This window comes from Vulpes lagopus, chromosome 7 (genome assembly GCF_018345385.1).
Source record: "Vulpes lagopus strain Blue_001 chromosome 7, ASM1834538v1, whole genome shotgun sequence".
NCBI classification, from domain to species: domain Eukaryota; kingdom Metazoa; phylum Chordata; class Mammalia; order Carnivora; family Canidae; genus Vulpes; species Vulpes lagopus.
Genome location: NC_054830.1, coordinates 33,095,321 through 33,114,394, shown reverse-complemented (window position 1 = coordinate 33,114,394; position 19,074 = coordinate 33,095,321). Strand labels below are relative to the sequence as shown.

Here is a 19,074-nt window from a genome sequence, read left to right as displayed (position 1 = left end):
CTTTGCAGTTGATAAATATCTTGGAGGAAACACTTTGTGACTGGCTTTCATTTCTGGTTAAATATATACCAACATCCATATTTCTGGACAATATACTTAAGCATGTTTCTTAATTTGTTAGCCTTAGATGAAATCTATTGAATCTTTGGAATGAAATATGTGGTTTTGCTCACTTTATACTCCTCCCCAGACATAGTTCGTTCTAGCATTCTGGTTACATTTAACAATATAGCCACCTGTTGTTACTTTTTAGAGATCACCCAGTGAAGGATTTTTGGATAAAATAATGTAATATGTAATATTTGCATCAAAATAATGTAAGTGGGGGAGGGGTGTGGGTCTGAGTAGAGATGAAACCATATTGGCCAAGAGTTGATACTTGTTGCAACTGAGTGACAGGCCCAGAGTGATTCATTTTACTGATCTATTTTTGTGTACCTTGACATTTTTCCATGACAAAAAATTTTAAAATTCGAACCCAAATAAAAATTTGTGCATACATTTACAAAAAGATAAATTTATTTATTTAGGAACCTTGGATTGGAAAATACTACTTATTATATTGGCGTTTCACTTCTTAACTCGAACCATCTTTAAAGGTACAAAAACAATCACTTCAAGAGTTTTCCAAGATCATAAATGGAAGTTTCTGCCACTAACATGTAAAACACAGGCATTGTGCACCCTCTAGTGTATTATTTTAGTTCAACGTCTGTATCAGCAAATTCAATTTAAAAAGCCAAGTATTTTCTCAAAGGAAAAGAAACAGTCTTCTCTCTCACCACTTTCCCCTTCTCCATTAGTCAATAATTATCTATTAATTACTTAGCCTAATACCAAAACCATTTCAATGCCAAAGATGATCAGCTTTTTCCCACTACTGTGTTGTTTCTCAGAACACATGTTGAAGCCCACGGAGAAGAGGACTGAGTCTAAAAGCAGCCAAAGCATTTTTAAGCCATCTTCACAAAGCCTGGAGGAAGGATGCTGAAATCATATTAATTCTAGTTTAGAAACATCTGGTTGTGTTCTACTTGAATATATGGCTCCATTTCTACATTTCAGAATCCTAACCCTCAGAAATAGTGCTCCATTTCAAGTCAACAGATTTGGTTCAAATCACTTTATTTTTCTGATCTACTGAAAAATTCCAAGAGGAAAGAACAGTGGATTTATCTGCAAAACATGAGCAAGAGGCAGGGTGTAACAAACGCAGGCTTTGGATCACAAAGGCATGGCTTCTGCTTCCAGTCCTGCCACATACTATCTGCACTGCTTATCTCCCCAAGCCTCAGATTACTGATCTATAAAACAGGGCAAACATCCTAGAGTTTTAGCTAAGGCTTAGAAAAATATATGTGAAGTAAATGATCAGAATTCAAATTGTGACTATTAACATTATATAATCCTAAGGTATGTGCAACCAAGTAGTCAAACACACAATCATTTTCAAAAGGTCCTTTAAATGATTCCCTTCAAACACGATACTTGAATTACACACAAAAAATTCTAAATTTTTCCTTCAAACTTGGTTTTCTTTTGTTTCTTAATTCTCCTTATAAAATAATGTTTGTTCAGACAGTAAGATATTATACACTACTCAGAATCTCAAGAATAATTTCTGACCCACAGTGTTCAGTGTATGTAACGTGCCTATATCTGATGAAAGATTTTCTTCATGAATAAGTTGCTTGCTATTTTCTTACATCATTTGAAAAAATGTTTTAAATATATGAAACATTCATAGGAACAACCCTTAACTAGAAATGACAAAATCATAACAGACTATTTGTGGAAGGCACCATATACCAGGAAATATGGTAAAAGGCAAGGAGAAAATTAACTTTATTTGAAGTGCAGCAAGTTTACATGACAGAGAAACACTACCTTGCTTGGGAATTAAGTGATGATTCCATAATTCTTGCCAAATCCAACTTAGCCTAAGCATCTGCTAGAGATTTTCAATATCTAAGTACTTTAAAACTAGTCTACTTCTAAGAAGCAAATATGATTAAGTCATTGATTTGTCCATTAAATATTTTCTGAGTGTGCTACATGTCAAGCATTCCTGTAGGTGTTGAGCTAACAGAAAGAAGTTAATATATGCTCACAGTGCATATATTTTTATTTGGGGAGGGAAGCAGGTAATAAGTGTATAAACAAGAAAAGATTATTTCAGATAAGAGTGCAAAGCTAGGGTACCAAATGAGTGCTTGGGGCCGGGGCAAGAGTGTTTTAGCTAAAGAGGTCACAGTAGACCCCTCAGAGAAGCAACATGTTAAGTACCGCCTATCGGATAAGAGCTAATCACACAAACATATGGGATAATATGCACTTGTGAGCCACTGTCCTTCATGAGCATCTCTACTGAAGCAGATTCTCTAGGTTTATATACTCTAACTTTTCTTTTAAAGTCATGCAGACTCCTCGTTGCTAAGAACATATTTTTCCCCAAACTCCTAGCACTAATGCCTACTTAAAGGTATAAGAATTGAAGAAAGATACCACTAATTTGAAATATGTTCCTCCCTAGAAAAACTTATTTGCATATAAAATGCAAAATGTACAGGTGACCACAGGGATTCAGATCATGGGCTCAGGAGTCTTCAGTTCCCTCCCTTACTGGACCCAAGACTTTGAGTGAACCACAACCTTACCAAACCTCAGTTTCTATAAAATAGGGATATTTCAGGTTATTGAGAGGATTCTATGAAGTACTATACGTGAAGAACTTAGTACCTTAAATGGAACAGGGTAAGTACTAAGCAAGCACTAGCCATCATTTCAATTGTGATTTATGTATATTTTTAAGAAAAATGCCTACATATATCAACAGAGGTATTCTGAGATCTTAACTTTAAAATTAGGGGTGGCTGGGTGGCTCAGTTGTTTAAGTGTCTGCCTTCGGCTCAGGTCATGATCCTGGGATCCCCTGAGTACAAGATCAAGCCCTGCATCAGGCTCCCTGCTCAGTGGCAAGTCTGTTTCTCCCTCTGCCCCTCAGTCCACTTGTGCTCTCACTCTCTCTCAAATAAATAAATCTTAAAAAAAAAAAAAAAAAAAAAAAAGGTATTCTGCAATCTTAACTTTAAAATCAAAACTGTGTAAAAAATTAGTAAGTTTGAAGTAAACTCCCACTTTCAGAATAATTATAATTCAGAATTACAAAGGAACCACCAAGTGATTTTTAAAGAAAAGTTTCCACACTGGTGCCCAAAAATACAAAGGCAACAAAAAGAACAGATATTACGGTTTAAAGAACAGACAAGTGCTCTGGATATCCTCAAGAGGGTACCAGAGAATGGGATGAAGTGAGGTATATAATATGGTTTCCTTTCTGAAGAAATGGAACCTGAGCTAGAAAAGCATGGGTAGCCAGAATACGGCAGACACTACAGGGCGACTCAGGAACAGCAGTCCCAACCCCATCTGCCAGGCTTCACTGCCTACACTGAAAAGATCCATACATACTTAACTTCCTACTCCCCATTCAACTCAGGAAGGCACTAAGACACCTGGTACAAGAAAGCTTTTGTTTCCCAAGTACACAGAGTGACAAGCTAGTACTATCTCCAGCCCTTCCCCATTCTTCAGGCTTGGAAGAGGACCATGATGCCTAAAATGGAGCAGCCATTTTGTGACCATGAGTAAAGCAGCCAGAGTATTAAAGTTAACCAAGTAGAATGAAAGAGCCTGTTTCCTGTATATGCTCTCATTTAATCAGCATCAGCCTCAGACTCAAATGACTACATCTTTCTTGTTACACAGGGAGGGGGAAAACCCTTGCCTACTACAGCCAATGGCATCAGATTTTCTCTTATTTGCAGCTTAAATGCAATCTACACTGATTACAGAGATGAAGAGGATATTTCATATAGGATGAAAAATACAAACAACAGAGAGAGAGAGGTACTTCAACATAATGGTTTATGATGCTAACATTTAAAATGAAGAAGAGTTATGAGATCATTTCTACCTTTAACCAGTAGCTTTCTTACGTGTGTACATAGAAGAGTGGGTAAAACCTATCCACAGGAACTGGTGTCCCTTCAAGACAGCATTGCCATCTTGCAACAATGGAAATAGGCAGCATTTTCAAAACTGCACAGAGCAAAGGAAATGTGTCCAAAGAATGAGAAAAGTAAATAGCAGCTGGTTTCTTGTAAACAAAACATGAGAAAATATGCACTGAAGGGCTAGAGTAATTTTTCTATATTAAGATAATTTTACTAAATGGTTCTTTCTAAAAATGTTTGTTTATTTAAGAGATGATGAAAAATTGCAGGCTAAAATTCATATCTGAGGAGTAACAACTTTAGGTTCTCAAAGAATGAACCATCACTCCTTCTCCATAGAACATCTCTACAATATAAAGTTATGATACTGTAAATGCAATTAAGTGACTCATTTTATAAACCTCTGTGATTAAAGGGGGTATCTCATCTTCATTTGTTTAATATTCCCATTAATAAGAACATCCCGTTACACATTTACTGAGAGCCTGGACAATAAAACAATGGAAAAATTCCAAAAGCAAACAGATTTTTTTTTCTTTTCCCATGAAGCTAACATTATGGAATTTTAACAGATGTTCTGTTTGGTCATAGTTAATAAAATGAATTATGTAGGATTAAAACAGGGTTCAATATGTTTGCATTGGATTTTAAGCAAAAAACAATTTCACATTCAAAGTTTGAAAAGATTTATAATCACCTTTTTCCTTTTTGGTGGAATTACTAGGATATAGAAAATAAGTAAATTATTACAGCAATTCCTACTTTTGTGATAAAACCAGGCTTATAAAAATGATTCTTTCAAGGTTTAAGAAGAATGAAATCTTAGAAATCTATATGTGTACTTCATCAGTTATCTAAAGCAAAGGTCTTATAATGGAGTGTATCAAAAGTCTGAGCCACCACCCTGCCTAATTCCCAGTCCCCCTAGAGCTGCCTCAGCATTCTAAAGTGGTCAATCATGGCTAGCAGCATCTGAATAAAAATTAATCAGACTTAAAGGAATGAAACATCAACAAATATTTACTGAGTGCTAATTTTGTGGAAGGCATTATGTTATGCTACAAGCCTGTGCATGCTACAGAGAGGCAAAAATCCAATAGCTCTTTTCAAGGCAAATTTATATGGTATCTAACTACACGAGGCATAATTGTATGAAGCCAAACAGAAAGAAAAGGTTAATGACAAACCACAAGAGAAAGAAGGAAATTAAAGAAAACAATTTAATATAAACATATGCAGAGAGATGGATACACAGCAGTGACACCAGGAGAAAAAATCCTTTCTTATCAGATAGTGCTGGGTTTGGTTTTTTTTTTTTTTTTTTTTTCTTTTTACTATAATGAAAGCAGGAAATAGTACACAGGCTGAAGGATGGTAAATAAGTAACAGAAGTTCTAGCTACAGATGCTTCAAAACATCTTTCAATGGAAAACATTCAAGTGTTGCAATCTCAGTAAGAAAGCCTTTCTCTAAATGTATAATCTTACTTGGGAAATAAATTCCAGCAAATTATCAATGTGACCCAAAAGAGAACAATGAAAAAAAAAAGTTCCCAACATATTTACATTACTAATTTTGACCAACTAAAACACCAGTAAGGGCAACTCTACATTATTATAACCAATATGTTGTTTTCCTACAGAAGTAGCCAGTGAATATAAAATCAGTTGCAGGTTGCATTTTGTTAACTGAATAGAAAATTCCTCTCTAAAAGACATTCTCCAATTGTGGCTGAGAAGCTTTCAAAGTAATACCAACAGCTGGCCTCTAATTCAAACACAATCATTACTCATCATCATGAAATGGCATTGGGATGTTTAAACACAGATCAAGGTTGTATGGCTGTTCAATGACCTCACAACCTAGAGTCAGGTTTCTTCATCTGAGTCCCCTAGCAGACCATATTGCTGTAATACTTCTTTCGTAAGACTGCTGAGAGAGTTCAATGAGAATAGTCTATGCAAAGTTCTTAGAGCATATGGGCAAACTTGGGCTCAGAGAGGTTAAGTAACTTGCCAAGAGCAGGCAGCTGGTTCCGGGCAGAAGTGCCTTTCACACTTAGGTGTTAGTTCCTGTCAAAAGCCCTCCCAGTTGCTAAGCATACTAAACACATCCCACATGACAGGCTCTCTAGAAAGCACATGGATGGATCCTTCCATCTCATTCTCACCAGGACTTTAATTCAAACAACCAGTTCACAGTAAAGGAAATAAAATAGTTCTTGGATATATGTTCACATGCCCAGTCTCAGATTTAAAACTATACTGAAACTGGCTTTCACCTCTCAGACTGCTAGCACCGTTGGTAAGGCAGAGGAAAAGAGTTCCTAAATTGCTGACAGAAGTGTCGACTGGGGGGTGCCTGAGTGGCTCAGTCAGTTAAGTGTCTGCCTCAACAGACAAGAGTCCTGGAATCAAGCCCTGCCCTGGGTTCCCTGATCAGTAGGGAGGCCTGTTTCTCCTTTCCCCTCTGCTTGTACTAATAAATAAATAAAGTCTTTAAAAAAAAAAAAAAAAACAGTGTTGACTGGTATTTCCACGAAGGGCAAACTGGCCATATGTATCAAAATTACCAATGTAATACACCTTTAGCCAAGCAATCTCACTTTGGGCATTTAATCTACAAACATCCTCAACCATATACAAAATGACATAAGAACAAGAACATTCACTGCAAGATGTCTGTCATGTCCACCAGCAAGAAACCAATGGCTCATGTATACACTGGAGTACTATGCAAGCATAAAATTGAGATGGTCATTTTTACAAAGTGATTTAAAAAAAGTCACCCCGAAAATATTTTGCTAAAGAAACAAATGAACACCTATGTCTCTGGTAAAACATACAGATTTATATAACATCAAGAGCTTGAGGGGCAGGGCAGCCCGACTGGCTCAGCAGTTTAGCATTGCCTTTGGCCCGGGGCGTGATCCTGGAGTTCCGGGATCAAGTCGCACGTCGGGCTCCCTGCATGGAGACTGCTTCTCCCTCTGCCTGTGTCTCTGCCCCTCTATGTGTCTCTCATGAATAAATACATAAAATCTTAAAAAAAAAAAAAAAAAAAAGAGTTTGAGGGGGAGAAAAACTGAGGGAGCAGACAACAGAGCTGGGGTAGACCCTGAAGGATAATCCTGAGGCTTGATTCCTAAAGGTACCCATTTCCAGCCACTGCATGAGGGGAATTCTACTATCTAAAATAGACAAGAAGGGTAACTACAATGGAAAAGCTACCTGGAAGTGAACTTTTCAACCCGTGGTAATTTGGAGGCCCTAAAGGGACAGATCCAAGGCTTCAATGAACTTATAGAACAGGTTGAGTGATCTGTTTGGTCTGCTTGATTTTGACTGCATGTGTAACAGAGTTTGGTGGGAGAGCTGCTTTCATTGAAGCCTGGCAGCAAAGCTGTGGGGAGAGAAAGGAGATAATCCTTACCCATCTTACTTCTCCATAGCAGCTACTCTTATCTACCAAAAAGAAGTCTGGAGTCATTCATGATCACAATGGCAACATCTTCCCTGCCACTGAGGCAGCTCCAACTGCCATCTTACCATCAGATTTATGCAGACAAGAGTCAAACACCAGTAACTTAGTCTCCAAATTCTGGGGGACACATGCTAGGCTCTTCCAAGGCTTACTCGCATGTGATGTACTACAGTCCCCTGGCAGGGATCCAGCTACAGGGAGGCTCAACCTCTTCTTGCAAATACCCTACCTGGTTGAGTGCCTCCCTGCAGCATCCTCACTTGGACTGAGGTAGAGGGAAATCACTCTTGCCTCTTCTGTAGGCATGAAAACCCCAATGCTGCTGAGCTAAGCAAGGTATACAGGTACTTTTACACCCTTGTGCCTTTGCTCATAATGTTACATCTGCCACTGCCTGTCTCGACTATTTCTAATTGCCACACCTTTGAGAATTAAGTCATCATTTCATTTATATCAATGCAACAAATACTAAGTACCATTCAAGCACTGCTTCCTCTATACCCCAGCCACATTTTGTACCTATGTATCACCAGAGCACTATAAAGTTATCTATTCCTAGTCATTTTCCCACAAGAACATAAATCCTTGAGGGCAAAAATGTTCTGCATGGTGTCCAACACAGAGTAAGCACTTTTAAAATGATGCTAAGGAGAATCTATGGATAAAATGCATTTGCAGAGCTTAACTCATTCTTACTTCTTTTGAAACAACTTGTCTTTCTCAGCTTTCTTCCTCTTTAGAAGTCCTTTTAATTCACAAAGAAGATCATGAGGCTGCTCTCCATAGAACTTTCAGGACAATGGACATTCTGAAATTAGTCTGACTAGGAAAGCAGCTGTGGTTTTGCTCCACATTTCCATCTTATTACAATGACACTACTCCAGCACAGTGCTTGGCCGCATCTAATTTGGCCAAGATCATGAGACAAACGAATACTGAAGGGATGAGGTATAATCTGTTGACCTTGCTTAGACTCCATCTAAAATTCACAGTAACTGAAATAATTTAAGAGAACATAAGGGATAAACACTCGATCTCCAAAAACATCAAACACAGAAAAAAAGAAAAAAAAGGACGGCATTCACAAAATCTAAAGAACAGACATAATCTATCTTATAATGCATGGATTCAAACTTCAATCTCATTCTAATAGGCTACCACTAGGGAGATAAAACTTGTTTTAAAGGAAAAATTGTACACAGAATAACCATATGAGTTTCCTGGTGATTCTCACTAAGACTTCAATGTATTTTCTTATTGAAACAATCAGACAAGCTCTTGGCAAAAAGATTTGATATTGGTGTCAGAATAATGTAGGAATTGAAACTATTTGTAATGTAAAAATTTTGTTTAAAGTAGATATATCACTTCTTATATTTCCATTCTGAAAAGAAGCTTTGTTTCATTCAGTGATAATTCTTCTCTCGTTCTATCAGAGAATCTGTACAAAAGCAATATTTCAACTAAAATCAGTTCTGAAGGATCTTTTATGAATACGCATAATGCAGAAGACCCCAATTAAATTTCCAACAAAGCACTGCCATTTTCAGTAAACAAAGTCATCTCGGTAGGGTCATACTATTTGCAAAATCTGAAGCCTAGAAATTAATTATTAGTGTGACATATGTCAAAACAAATTTTTAAAAGAATAGAATGCAGTTGTAACCATGTGTTTTATCTGTTTGTATGCAAAACCAGTATTGCCCGGCACATAAATATATTCATTTATTCAGCATCTCTCAGAAAAATAAAAAAGGTTCAGTGTCCCCCCACCCCTGGTTTGCTGTACCCTAGTGAAATCTGAGTAAATCACACATGTTTAGTGAGTTAGAAAATAAGTACAGAATGAAGATATAGTATGGGTGATATTTTTGAAAAACAGAAGTTCACCATCACACAAATAAACTAATTTTGAAACATTCAGTTTTCCTTCAAAATAAGTTTTTCAAAGATCTACATTAACTACACCACACTACCCTAAAGGCTGTTACATTGCAGAAATCAAAGCTTCAAATAACATGTACCAGTGTTGGTGTTTCATAAAAGAGACTGTAGTCTATAGTAAAAAACAAAACAAAAACAACCTGGGAATAAAATTAGGGACTTCAAACAATTTCAATGTTCTACTAATTATAGCAATGTTTATTTACATTAAAAACATTTTTATAAATGCAAACATTTTAGCACCTAGGGAATTCCAAATAGAAAAAAAGAATACAGAGCATAGGTATGCAGATTCCTCTTTGTATTTTATTTAATAGAAAATCTGTCCCAATCCTTTTCACAATGTATATATGCATACATCAAATCATCACACTGTACACTTTGAATATCTTACTATTTTAGTTGTCAATTACACCTCAATAAAGCAAGAAAGAAAGGAAGAAAATTATATCCCAACCCAAAGACTTGTCATAAATCTTGTATAAATCAACTTTTGAACTTCAAAATATCGTCCTCTACGTGAGGTAAAAATTAAAACATACTTCCCATAAGAATATACTAAAATCACTTTGCTTTTTCAACTAAAAGAAGAAGAAATGTAATGGATCCCAGAATTTCAGAGTTAGAAGTCGCAAAAGGTTAAGTGGCTGCTGGGGGCACACTGGGTGGCAAGCCACCCACACGGCCAGCACTCCAGTACAGATGGAATTTCCCAGCTCATCATATCTTGTTATGAGGAAGGCAAGAGTTGACTGCATGATACAGACTTCTGAGACACTTGTCTCTTCAAGTGCTTCTTTCATTACCAATTTTTCATTAATTTTGTGTATTCTGATAATTATTAACTTGGTATGTTACCCTTAGTAGTTGTTTCTTACTATTTCAGCCGAAAACATTTGGCCACTCTAGCAACAATGAAGCACAGGATGAGTGCCATTCTCATCTGGGGGACAATTCTTCCAGCAAACCCATTCTGCCCATTCATCAGAGCTAAGAACCAGGATAAGACTAAACAGTGTTTCAAAAAGTGATCATAATTCCCCTTTTTGATTTTTTAAATAAAAATTTCTCTGAATAAATTTACTCAACAAGGCATAGCATTCTTTCATACTTCAATACTGGAAATTAAGTGAGTTACCTCTCTTAAAACTGTGCTTTTATAGCCTCGATACAATCCTTGGATGCCCTGAAACAAACAAAAGACCAAGAGCTCAGAAAGTCAGAATAGCATAAAGTTTGGAATGACATTCTGAGAAAGGCAAATTTACCTTTTCTGAAGTCAGAGTTTTAAAACATTCACAATGAGCACCGTTCCATAAGACGTTAAAGGTTACAAACCGACCTAAAGTACGTAAGGCTCAGGTCAGCTCCCCTTAAAACAGGAACATCTCTAAAATAATCAAACTGACCACTTCAATTGTTATCAAAATTTCTGCTCCTGAAAATTATACTTGAGGTGTTTTATATAAAAATATTCCAAAAAGCAAATGCACCAAATGCCAATCATCCTTTCATATAAAAATAGAATTAGATTTCATAGTTTCAATCAGAAGACATCAGAAATTCATTAATAATCTCTCCATGGTAATAAATATCTCTGGACAAGCCCTGATTTATTTAACTGTCCACCTGACTAACAACAGGGTCCCTTTACTGAGTTGCTCTCATGGTCCTATGATTAAATACTCAGTATCTCCTCACCTAAGTGACAAAGGGACCATTAAGAAAAATGTTTTCTAAAACCTAGACACATTGAAAATTTCCACATGACTAATTACTATTAAAAAAAAAAAAAAGAAAGGCTTCTGTAAAGAATACAAAGAAGAGCAGTTCGATGGTCCCTAGTGACATGGACAGCAAGATTAACTTCTGACCCATAACATTAACAAGTAAAAAAGGAATTAATTTTAACATAAAAGTTATAATGCTAGTCTCTATATCCATTTTTTTAAGATTTTATTTACTTATTCATGAGCGACACAGAGAGAAGGCAGAGACACAGGCAGAGGGAGAAGTAGGCTCCATGCAGGGAGCCCTGATGTGGGACTCGATCCCAGAACTCCAGGATCACGCCCTGAGCCAAAGGCAGACACTCAACCACTGAGCCACCCAGGCGTCCCTCTATGTCCATTCTTATACTTCTCTTCCTTGGGTCCTCAAATTTGTAGTAACATTTTAATATGACAGCTTTATTCACTCCACATTTTCACAATTTATTCCATGTCTGATTCTGAAACTAGTACAGGACAATTACAATGTAGGACATATAAACAACTCAGTATGTGTTGTTTAGAAATTTGGGGGAAAAAATTAAAATTAAATTTGAAAACGGAAAGGCAGAGATATCGTTAGTATAAAAAGTTGCTGTGATTGGGCATTAAATTAAGCTTTATGGTCTCTTCTAAGACTTCGGATCTGAAAAATCACAGTATTCATATTAATTACTATAAAACCTTTCTCAATAAAGAAAAATAGTTTAAAAATACATCTCACCTCTGTATATAAGATGTTAGAGAAAATCTGAAATGTTCTTGAAGAAGCAGATACCTGTGCCCTCTGCTTAACCACTTCTGAAGGAACTCGAATCAGGCAGGCAACCTAAAATATATAATTTAATTACATCCTAAAAAAGAAGTAACTGCTGTGAAAATTGAAATTTTCTTCATAAGCAAAAAATTATAGTTAAAAAGGGATAATGTACATGCTCAGTGCAAGACATCAAAAGGTATTTTTTCAACCTAAAAAACTTGGACTCTTAATGGACATGCATTATTTTGTCAGCCCAGAACCTCTCCTCCCTTGTCTTGCCTGTATCAATCCTCATACATTGTTCTAAGTCCATCTCTCCTCTCTATGAGGGCCTCAATGGCAAGAAACACTTTGCTTATTTACTTACTTATTCTGAATCCCCAACAGCTAGAACAGCATCATCTAGTGTTCACATGACAGCCATTTCAAATAGGTTGAAAGAAGGAATCAAAAGGGCTTTTCCTTTACTGTCAATAATGCACACAGCAATAGATCCAAGACTGCTCGTCAGCTGCTTACACCTCATCTTCTATCCTACTAACCACCCCAGCTTCAACTAGTTCCCAACCCCAGCATCCTAGACAGCCCCCTGCCCACATACACACACAAAGTGGGATTACAGGTAATTTTGCTACTTCTTTTCTGCCTACCAGCATTTCTAAATTCTCTAAAACCAACAGGTGTTACTACTTGACTACTTTCTTTAACATAATATCAAAGAGTAAATATATCTGCTATGGACCAAAGATTTTAATTGAGGGAGAAAATAAAATGAAAGGGCTAATTTTAAAAAACGCTTTTTGGAGTCTAGGTAGCTCAAGCAGTTGAGCATCTGATTTTGGCTCAGGTTATGATCTCAGGGTCCAGAGATTGAGCCTCGCATTAGGCTCCCCACTCTGCGGTGAGTCTGTTTCTCCCTCTCCCTGTGACCCTCCCCCAAATCATGTTCTCCCTCTCTCACTCTAATAAAAAACTAAAATCTTTAAAAATAATTTTAAAATATGCTTTTCAATGCAATCCTACTTATTAGCCTTGACAAATACTTATTTTTAATTTAGAGATAATCACACATGCAAAAAACAAATTAAACACCTTACCACTAAGGCCTAAAACCGGGCATAAATCATGTTACTCTTGATAAGTGTGTAAACTTTTAAAGTCATACTTATAAACAAGGACAGAAAATAAAGATCATTGAAACTTACATGAACCTAAAAGGATAGCTCCTACCATCTAAAACTCATTAAAGAAATGAAAATAAATAAAAAAGAAAAGAGAAAAGAAGGAAAAAAGCTCACTAACTCCTTGTATTTTTCAATTCAAGAGGTCAAGAGTGAAATACAACCCCAATATGTCAAGAAAATAGGAATTGTCTCCTTGTGTGGCTTAGTATAAATATTTATGGAACTTCATGCTTCATAACCCTTCATGTTCTTAGATTATATTTTTATTTCTTAAAAATACAGAAGCAAAACAAAAACTTTGAAAAGGTTCTCAGATGAAAAACAATCTCGCTAACTGAAGAGGTACAAAGCACCCCAGCACGGCTTCCTGACTTGCACGGCATGGCAATTTTGGCATAAGAGAGAGGCCACTGTCTATTTCTTCCAGTGACTCCACTGCCTTCAATTTGGTTTTCTATTAACTCTGATCTTTCTTGGATTTGAATCTGAGCCACAACAGGGTATTTCACTGCACAAGAACAAAAACATGTTACAGGACTGTGATTCCATGAAAGGAAATAATGTTATCTGTGGGTCTCTTGGTAAATCCATTCTTTAGAGCATTCTTTCCTCACAAATCTAGGGTTCAGTATGATTCCATGACACAGGAATGGTGGCATTTTCATTAAATCCAAGAGTGTTTTATATGTCAGAGGTCTATCAGAAGACAAAATGACTAAGATTTTACATAAATAAAAAATATGTTCCCATCTTTTGTCAGCATTAAAATGTAATACTGGCTTCATTAGAATTAAACATACCAAAAAGCATGACAAACTTCAGATTAAAAATTGATATCATTATCAATGATATCAACCAGCTGTCAAGGTTTTTCTTTCTTTGAGGTAAATAAAAACTTACTTGACGTGTTTAACTTGAATTGTTTTTTGCAATGGAGACCTGAATGTCTCCATCTAGCATTTACTAACCACCAAGATATAAAACTACGGGTGCTACGACTAACTATGTAAAAAGGGGAAAAATTACAGTGAATTTCACCCTCCCGTTTGATAAAAGGTATGAGGGCAGAGGAGGAAGAGGGAGGGACAGAGATGCTGCTAAATCTTTGGTTCTTTCTGGTTCTTTCATTGTCACAGCCACCTACCTTCTACACAGCCAACCTGTCACTGTCTCACTCATCTTTTTTTTTTTTTTTTAAGATGTATCCATTTGAGAGAGGGTGTGTGCAGGCACAGGAGTCAGGGGAGAGGCAGAGAGAGAGGGAAAAATGGGCTCCCCACTGAGCAGGCCCAATTCAGGGCTCAATCCCAGGACCTTGAGCCAAAGGCAAATGTTTAACAGACTCAGCCACTCAGGCACCCCTGTCCTCTCACTCTTGAAATGCTCTTCAAGGTCACTGGGCATCACCAATAATGTCTTCCATTAAGATCCTTTCCCCAACCAGGCCAACACAGCTCACAGTAACTTATCTGATTTTTATTTTTCTTGGTGAAACCTAATCAACAGCCTGTTAATAGGCCTCCGATACTAGAAGCCAATTGTCAGCATGATTAAATACATATCAATCTGAGACAAAGGTTAGGGAGGGTCAGAGCACTACTTGGGTTAGGAAGTAAGGGTGAAACCATATCTTTTGGTTATCATCTCGAGAATTATTTCTCATCAAAGATCTATCATATATATGTACACCCAATGAAATTAAAGTTTCAAAGTTCAGTATGAGCTAGTTCTTCATGTTTAGACAGGCAAACCTACAGTAAGCTCAACAGAGAAACCTAAATAAGGGGAATACATCCAAAATTTAATCACATTCAAAGCAAAGGCTGCTTTGGGCTTTGCAGAGTAAACTCCAATGTGATAAATGAGTAAGAGGGAGAGGAACCTCAACACCCTGAAAATTTCTGAAATGCACAACTTACTTAGTTGTATTTTATTTCACCTTCTTTGTACAATTCTCAAAATTCTGGGAAGCAGGTTTCCAAATTAAGAATACCTAACGTACCTTTCCAGACCACCATTTAAAATCAAAACCTCTAGGATGGAACAGCTCATCTGTGTGTCAACTCTGCCATCTCCTGGTTACTAATGGAATCACAGCTGCCAATAAAATAATCCTAACAGCAATTTTCTAACTCCTGATTTACCATCCTTAGAGTTTAAATTTTATCCACTGATGGGGCACCTAAATTCATAATACATTTCTTTTTTTAAAAATTTTATTTACTCATGAGAGACACAGAGATAGGGGCAGAGACACAGGCAGAGGGAGAAGCAGGCTCCATGCAGGGAGCCCAACATGGGACTCAATCCCATGACCCCAGAATCACACCCTGGGCTGAAGGCAGGCACTCAACCACTGAGCCACCCAGGCGTCCCCCCATAATACATTTCTTACATCTAGACTCTTTCCACTCACATAAACAACCCATAGACACTAGAATAAAAATTTTTCATTTTTGCTAGTCTTGGCTCTGACAAAACTACTATCCTTGATAATCCAGACTCTAGGCAGAAGTCTGGATTATCAGGTTAATAATCTTTTCAACAAAAATAATTACATCATCTTTTAGGCTTTGTGAAGGCTGTTCACACAATTCTACACAAAACTTTAGCCTTAAATGGCTTTTTCACTTTTGTTCCTTTCCGTAACAGAAATGAGCTGTGGTTTCACAGGAGGTGACAAAAACCCCATGGACAGAGGTGTAGACTTAAACACACATAAAATCTGATAGTGGAGGAGACTGACATCTAATGCTAACTATATTACTTGCCTATTGCTGCTCTAATAAATTACCACACAGTAAGAGGCTTAAAATAACACAAATTTACTCGTAAAATTCTGGAGGTCTTACTGAGCTGAAACCAAATTGTCAGCCAGGTGGTATTCCTTCTGGAGGCTCTAAGGGAGCATCTAGTCCCTCATTTTTAGAGGCTACCACATTCTGTGGTTTGTGGTCCCTCTCTAAGACAGAGCACAGCATCTTAAAGCCTCTATCCTCAGCTTCCCTGTATTCCTCTTGTAAGGATGTTTATAATTACACTGGGCTCACCTAGATAATCCAGGAAAATCTTCCCATCTCAAGATCCTTAACTTGATCTTGTCTGCTAAGTCCTTTTTGCCATGCTAGATAACATATTCACAGATTTTAGGGTCTAGGATATCTTTAGGGGACCATTTCTTTGTCTACCATAGTAACCAACAGCACATTTTAGAACTCTAACCTTTTCTTATTTTAAGAAACCCACAACGGGGCATATGACCGGCTGAGTCAGTGGACCATGCAACTCTTGATCTTGGGTTGTCAGTTCGAGCCCCACTGGGTATAGAGATTACTTAATAAAAATCTTAAAAAAAAAAAAAGTGTTCAGAATTCACAATATTACCAGAGTAATACACATCTCGTTGCCAATTCTGCACCACTTTTGCCATTTTTAAAATATTATGAAAAGTAAAAGACGAAAGTGCTCCTGGAAGTATGCAGAGAAGTGTCTGTCTAACCATTCATTCTACAATAGTGTTTTACGGTCCACAGCAGCTGGGAAACCTTGAACGAGTCACTGAAATTCTCTGAATTTTCATCATCTTCTGAAGTGATTCCTTCCCCAAACTCTAAAATTGTGCTACATCCTGCACTTTGTGTGACATGGACTGGAACCAATATTTACTGGACTAGATGCTAGGCTGAGCACTTTTTAAGTGATGTATCACTTAATCCTTAGAAGAACTGTGAGTGAGGCACATTAATCCTGTTTTTTTAGATAAGGAAAACAGCAACACAGTGAGGTTAAGTAAATAGTCTATGGACACACAGCAAATAAGCTATGTGACAAGTCAGAGTTCCAACTCTGATCTGTGTTACTTGTCATCTATGATCCATATGCTACCTCGTTACAGAAATCCTCATGTATTCTCTAGTTCTATAATAAACGTATCCAATTTATTTATACGTTCCCCAAGGACAGGAATCAATATTTATTGTTCTGTGTTTTTAAGCACCCATCACAGTGTCCGACAGAGAATAGGCACTCAAATATTGAAAAGTATACAATTATAAATCAAAGCAATTTTGTAATAGTGGCATTTAATTCATCATGCCACCAAGAACCCTAATTTTAACAAAATAACATCTGAAAATGTAAAGGTTTGTCAAATGCAGACTTGCTCAGAAATAACTAATCCTATCATCACCAGTTTGGTCCTTGGAGAGAAGTATTTGGTTTTCCTCCTTACACTGTAATGGCAATAACTGACCAAGTAACACTCTTGTGGCTTGAAACTATTTCAACTTCATCATCTTACATGAAAATCTTGTTCACTATTTCTATAAAACTGAACTTGTGTTCCAAAAACCGATGCTGCTCTTAAATAAAAAGCCAACAGAGCTTCCCTTCCCTCTTGACCACTAATTAAACAAGATAGTCAATGAAATACACTCTCCTAGATGATGAATCAATATCATCTGAACTAATGCTGCATACTATAACAAGGAAAGAAAAGAAAATCTATAAAACAGAAAACAAACTGAAATGTGTTAAAGAAGGAAGTCATTAAGAGACTAGTGGGATGGGGGAGACTGGGTGGCTCAGTTGGTTGGGCAGCCAACTCTTAATTTCGGCTCAGGACATGATCTCATGGTCTTGGGATCAAGCCTCACATCAAGCCCCACACTCTGCTTAAGATTCTCACCCTCTCTCTTTATCCCTCTCCCTGCTCACAGTCTCTCACTCCTCTCTTGCTCTCTTTAAAAATAAATAAATAAAATCTTTAAAAAAGAAAAACTGGAGGGATGGTGGGGAAAACTGTTCTTTATAAAGCCTCCCTGATAAATTTCTTTGTACATTCATGCTTATACTTTAAGCAGGATCATCACCAGACATGGGCCATGCCATGCCCAGACAGACTCTCAGGTCCTGTCCCCCTCTTCCTCCCTGTTCTGCACATTCACTTTCACTCAGGGTCATATGGCTGAGACAGCTGAAAAGTAGGGTGTGCTTAGCTGACTGAACTCAGAAGACTGTCAGAGAGCTTAAATATGTGCACAACGGGACGCCTGGGTGGCTTAGCAGTTGAGCATCTGCCTTCAGCTCAGGTTGTGTTCCCAGGTCCTGGGATTGAGCCCCACATCAGGCTCCCAGCAGGGAGCCTGCTTCTCCCTCTGCCTATGTCTCTGCCTCTCTCTGTTCGTCTCTCATGAATAAATAAAATCTTAAAAAAAACCACTATAAATACATATAAAAAATTTTTAAGGAATTCAGGGTCTTTTTATAAAGGTTTATTTATTTGAGAGAGAGTGTATGAGTGGGGAGTGGAGAGGGAAGAGGAGGGGAAGAGGGAGAGAATCTCAAGCAGACTCCCTGCTGAGTGAGGAGCGTGACATGGGACTTGATTTCACAACTCTGAGACCATGACCTGAGCCAAAACCAAGAGCTGGATGCTTAATCAGATGACCCACTCAGGAGATCCTTAATTTTTTTTAAAGAAATCTCTGTATCCTGTGTGGGCTCAAACTAACCAACCTTAGATCAAGAGTTGCATGCTCCCCTGACATAGCCAGACAGGTGCCCCTATAAATGTATTTTAAAACATATTAACAATATAATCAAAAATGGCCTAAGTCCCACTTGGGAAAACACAATGGTAACTAACATGTGTTTTGTTGCTGACACACACTCCTCCCTGAATCAAGGCATGAACTTCCAAATAGCCAATTCAGTGGGAAAGCTGGAAAAAAAAATGAGGTGCTAATGATGTACTTAATCCATATGCTTATAACCAATGAGCCCTGTATGGACTACAGCACATAGAAGGTCCAAGGACCTTGTCAGTTGGTAGATAAGCTAAACAACATAAATTGCCTTTGTTTTCAAGGCATCTTAGATGGCATGGGCCTTGAAGGAAATGTCAGATCTTGGTGCCA

General features: G+C 37.4%; 1 protein-coding gene across 6 annotated transcripts in view; it reads right to left on the bottom strand.

The window, feature by feature from the left end:
* The window catches only part of SLC25A26 (solute carrier family 25 member 26), a 129,146-nt gene that overhangs the window by 84,563 nt on the left and 25,509 nt on the right, over positions 1-19,074 (bottom strand). For 2 of the 6 annotated variants that reach the window (XM_041761185.1, XM_041761184.1), the window contains exons 4-5: positions 11,937-12,041; positions 10,582-10,629 (exon numbers count right to left, since the gene is read on the bottom strand). The exons of 1 other annotated variant lie outside the window; for it this stretch is intronic. In XM_041761185.1, coding sequence (XP_041617119.1) covers positions 10,582-10,629; positions 11,937-12,041 — 153 coding nt within the window. The remainder of the gene's footprint in view (positions 1-10,581; positions 10,630-11,936; positions 12,042-19,074) is intronic. 3 more of the 6 variants (XM_041761188.1, XM_041761187.1, XM_041761186.1) reach the window with 2 other exon arrangements.